The sequence below is a fragment of the Montipora capricornis genome, chromosome 8, assembly GCF_036669925.1.
Source record: "Montipora capricornis isolate CH-2021 chromosome 8, ASM3666992v2, whole genome shotgun sequence".
Lineage (NCBI taxonomy): Eukaryota > Metazoa > Cnidaria > Anthozoa > Scleractinia > Acroporidae > Montipora > Montipora capricornis.
In genome coordinates, this window is record NC_090890.1 from 32,202,717 (window position 1) to 32,207,716 (window position 5,000).

Sequence of the window (5,000 nt, forward strand, 5' to 3'; positions counted from 1 at the left end):
AGAACTCGGCTCTGAATCCTGCCATATTCAAACAACAAGTTTCACTGGTTTCATTTCAGCCTGTGATGATTTAACTTTTGAGCATTTGCATTGAATTATATCACTGGCTGTGTTTAAAACAGGCTTGGGTCTTGAAAAATGTAGTAATGAATAAAAGGAAACACTGATTTTTTTCATATGACGAATGTGACTTTCAGGAAAGAGCAAAATTTGTGAGAAATAATACATTTAGCATAAGACCATGACAATATGCTGCGGTGATGGACAAAACACTGACCTCCAGTCCGTGGACTACCCTAAAAAATGAGTACTGTACAGGTCTCTAAAAACTGCTATTTTGAATGAATACTATTGAAAGAACCGAATTGATTATACTAATATTGCACTAGCCTCCCATGCAGATACTCTTAGGGCTTCGTCATGCGTTCCTCCCCCACAAGCGTCTGCTGATCATGAAACGAGCTGGAATTTACATAGACCAGTATGAGCATTTCTGGACATATCTGGTCATATTGTAGCATTAATTGCACAGATGAAATTACACTGAGCCAAATATTGAACTAATTGAAGCAAAATGTTGTTGGATCTTTTCTTTTTTGCAGCGGTGGCTTGACTAATGAGCTGTACATTTGCTCCCTGCCAGATAACTACCCAGCAATAAATAAGGAAAAAAAGAAAGTTGTTCTGCGACTTTATGGGCCTCTCTATGATGACATGGTTAGTAGCTCTAGTGCTCTCATCTCCGACATCGTTGTGTTTGCTTTGCTAGCAGAGCGGAATGTTGGTCCTAAGCTGTATGCAATATTTCCTCAAGGAAGGATGGAGGAACTGCTCAATGTAAGTTTGAATTACAGTACTTGTTGCAAAAACTATAACCTTTGTAGTCATAAATTATAGTAATAAACATGAATTTACATGTATAAGCCTGTGTGTTGTCTAACAAGTGTCTTTTCAGAATGATCCCTAGATGCAGGTTTTGGAAACAAATGCAATACTTTGGAAAGTTATTTCAAATTATTAAACTGGTGTACTTGAACTTAATGCATAAACCTGTAGGAAAAATTTAAACTACAATTACATACTTTTCAGTATCTACCTTTCATTGGATAATTTATTATTGCTAGCTTCATTTACAGCATCTACAGAGCTGTACTCTGGGCTGACGTCATATTGTTTAATTGTTTGTAGTGAAGTAGGCTGCAAAACTAATCCTGAGTTCTTTAATATACACTGGTTCTTCAGGTTCAGTTTTTGCAGTAAAATGTGAGGAAGGTAACAGTACTGGTAAAATCACTCTTAGCACTTCCTTTCCTCTCCAGTTTTTTCCAGTTCCTAATCTATAGTTAGTTTGAATGAGTTCTCATTTTATCCGGGACAAGATTTTGCTCAGTAGGATATGTCACTGAAAGAGACTCTTGGGTAACCAATTGAAAGTTCTTTCAGCAAGCTTAAAAGTGGGACAAAGTTACATTTACTTGACTGTGCTCCATGACTTGGGTGGAAGAAATTCTTCGTGATTTCTCTGTCCATTTCATCAAGGCATGTTCAAATTGAAACTCTTGCAATGATGGCCCTACGATAATAATTATTGTAAATGTATTATTTTCATCGATTTGTTTGCCTCGAGACAGATCTTGCAGGTCGTGATCTTTTTATCGGCATCATAGGCAAGCCATGTGTATTGCGACTACCATGCACTCTGAAAAACGTGGTCTTTCTTCAATGAAACAGCTTTTTGATCTTTTTTTGCTACGTTGTGCTCTTCAACGTCCTCTTCACCAGTGGTACAATGATCTTCTACACTTTCTTAAATCCTTTAGTACTTTAGGGCAAGAGAATTAATCCACAGCGAACAGCTCCAAGGTTCGAATAACATTAGCCCGCACAATTAATAATTTCTTTCACAAAGTACCTATCTGATTCAATGTGGTGGTCAAGTTATTGAAGCTGTGCTATGCTCATGTGACTGATGAAGGCAAACGTCAATAAAATTGAAGGCTTTGAATACTTTGTTAAACTGCTTTCATTCAGTGGAAGAAGCAAAGGGCTGGAGTATTCGCTTTCAAGACCATTAAAAAACTGGTAACTTTCTTCTGAAACTCTGTTTTGCTCGTAGAATCCTTGTGTGCCCAGGTTGGCACATTTGCATGGCTTTTAATGCGCCAATTGTATTTTTCTTGCAAGAATCCCGCAATGGTGCAGCCTGGTGAGAATACTGAATAATGTTTAAAATAAGATAAGATGAAGTTAAACTGATAAGTTGCAATAATTATTTTAAAACAACTCAGGGTTGCATTGGTTTAAAATAATTCTAATAATAATAATAATAATAATAATAATAATATTATTATTATTATTATTATTATTATTATTTATTGTTATGATCATTATAATTTTTGTTGTACCTTTTCAGGGAAAAAGTTTGATACGAGAAGAAATGACACAACCTGAAATCTCTGTTAAAATTGCCCAAAGAATGGCAGAGTATCATCGGTTAGAGCTTCCACTCTGTAAGGAGCCTGACTTTATGTGGAATACAATGCATGGGTAAGAGCATTCAAGTAAAGAAAAAAATCTAAAGTAAGAAGGGAGTTGAGGCAAGTTCATGGACAGAGACAATAAACATTGTGACAGTTGTCTCAGTCTTTAATTCACCCTTCCCCAGGGACCTGAGAGTGAGACTTGCACACTTGGCCTCGGTTGGATAACGCTATCCAACTGATAAATCACTATCCAGCAGATAAACACTGGCAAAACCAACGGAGCTATTCAAGGGATAGTGATTTATCCAGTGGATAGTGCTATCCACCCTTCGAACAACTGGGGCCTGTAGATTCTACTTTGGGTAATGCTAGACAATTTTACTTGCCGATTGGGGACGCTTTTGGTGTGAATGGGTGACCAACATCTAGCTCCACTCATGTCCCATTTAACCCTAAAATTCATTATTATTAAGCTGATGTACATGTAATACTAGTTATAACTTGAGCACTTAAAAAGTGGTACCATGATCAAATTTTTACCCCTTGATTTTTTTGACTGTATCACATAGATTTCCATGAAGGAACAAAAACGCCATTTACCGTTTGCAAATATCTTCATTAGTTCCAGAGTATTTAAGTTTGAAAAATGGGCAAAATATGCAAATGAGATGACTAATGACATCATACACTCAACCCAATATTATATTGAGTATATAAATAGAGCTACCTTGGCCATTTTACTGCGCAGACCATTGAAACTTGATAGTCTAATAATACTTATACAGGAAACACACCTATGGCTATAAAAAATTATGTTCCCATGGCAACTCACTCTTTTTCAGTCCCCACCCACTTGATTTCAATATGTTTGTGATTTTCAGCTTGAAAAATGTTAAACAAGGCCTCAAAGTCGTGCTAACATATTTATATGGTTGCTGGATCATGCATATGAAGTGCTGTTAGCAAATATCAAAATGGAACGCCAAAGGTGGCCAGAAAAGCTCATAATATGGGGGAGGTCTGGAACCCAGTATGATGCCATGGTAACAGAACTGTTAAGCTCATATTGTGGAGAACATTTAGTAGAATCTTACTTGGCTGAGATATCTCTTTTTATCATATTTGAACAAAATTTGGTTGAGTTTATGACGTCATCACTTGGCTAATTTGCATATTTAAAAAACTCGAATATCTGTGGAACGAAAAGAGATATTTGAAAAAAAGTAAACAGCATTTTCTTCTCACGCAGACTACTTGTTTATGTTTCAAAATGGCTTGGATAGGAAAGATGCGATTTTCGTCATAGTACCACTTTTGTACTTAATCACTCATTAATGTACTGTAACTAAAATTGATAAAAATCTACTCAGTATATTAAAATGCTTATCTCTAGTGCATAAAAACTAAATCTGTAAAAAACTCTTGGTAGCAACTTAGACTGTACATAAATGTTTAAAATGCTTAAGACTGTTAATGTAATTTGCTTGTAATTTTTTTCTGTGTAATGTTTTATGCATCATGTGTGGCAATATTAACTTTTGTCTTTATTATCTCATCATGTCGATTTGTTTTGGGCAGATGGTGCAAAGATGTAGAACAAATGTATCTTAATGAACACAATAAAGCTGTGATGTTAGCGAAAGTCAAAGAGATGGATTTGGAGCAAGAATATTATTTTTTAAGGTGAAGATACACGTAAGCATGCAACTCGGTGCTGTAATTGGGAGAGAGGGTTGGGTTGGCTTGGATTAAGGGAATAAATCACTCAGTCTCCTTATCTTCCCACAGGTTGCCATGAAAAGGTATCATATAATTACATGTCCATCCTCTATTTGACACTTTGAGGTGATTCCTAATATGGGCAGTAAACTGTTTGATTGCCCAATCATATTAAGTACTGCATTTTAAATGACGTTAAAGCAAAATGTCAATCGCTTTTTCCTGAAAGTTCCATGGAGAGATTCCGTTGTTTGCATCAGTGTTCGCTAAGCCAATGAAAAATTCGCGCTCGTTTGTTTTTATACGATAAGCCAATTAAATGTTTTGCATTTTTGTTTACGTTCTGTTTTTACCTTCTTCTTTTTTTTTTTCACGGTCATATGAAAGTCGCTCTATTAAAGTAGCTACCAGGCCCCAGTGGTTCAAAGGCTTGATAACTTTATTCACTGCATAAGTCACTACCCACAGTGTACATGTAAAATATTCTTCACATTAAACATTGGCAAAGGTTTTCAAACACGCCTTTACCTAGATGTGCTTAGAGTACTTGCATGCATATTCACAGTTGTGCAAGCAAATACTGAATTCTTTGCACCGAGTGAAACTGTTCCTGACTTATCCACGAAGATTCTTACGTAGTTTCTAGCTAGCATTATTGATTCTGTTGCATTCTAACTTGTAAAGATGGGTGTACTCCCTACGTGTATATCTCAAACTGTGAAATTATACATCATGTTTTTGGTTCTGTCGGTTAATATGTTGTTTTTGTTTTCAAGGAATTACTTGGAAAAGGTAACT

At 36.0% G+C, this 5,000-nt stretch overlaps 2 protein-coding genes across 3 annotated transcripts in view; both read left to right on the plus strand.

The window, feature by feature from the left end:
- LOC138059744 (protein cycle-like) overlaps window positions 1–5,000 on the plus strand; it is a 77,810-nt gene that overhangs the window by 33,967 nt on the left and 38,843 nt on the right. The window lies entirely within an intron of this gene.
- The window catches only part of LOC138059745 (choline kinase alpha-like), an 18,769-nt gene that overhangs the window by 4,535 nt on the left and 9,234 nt on the right, over window positions 1–5,000 (plus strand). For both annotated transcript variants that reach the window (XM_068905350.1, XM_068905349.1), the window contains exons 2-5: window positions 603–837; window positions 2,414–2,547; window positions 4,062–4,166; window positions 4,979–5,000. The exon at window positions 4,979–5,000 is cut by the window's right edge and continues 43 nt beyond it. In XM_068905350.1, coding sequence (XP_068761451.1) covers window positions 603–837; window positions 2,414–2,547; window positions 4,062–4,166; window positions 4,979–5,000 — 496 coding nt within the window. The remainder of the gene's footprint in view (window positions 1–602; window positions 838–2,413; window positions 2,548–4,061; window positions 4,167–4,978) is intronic.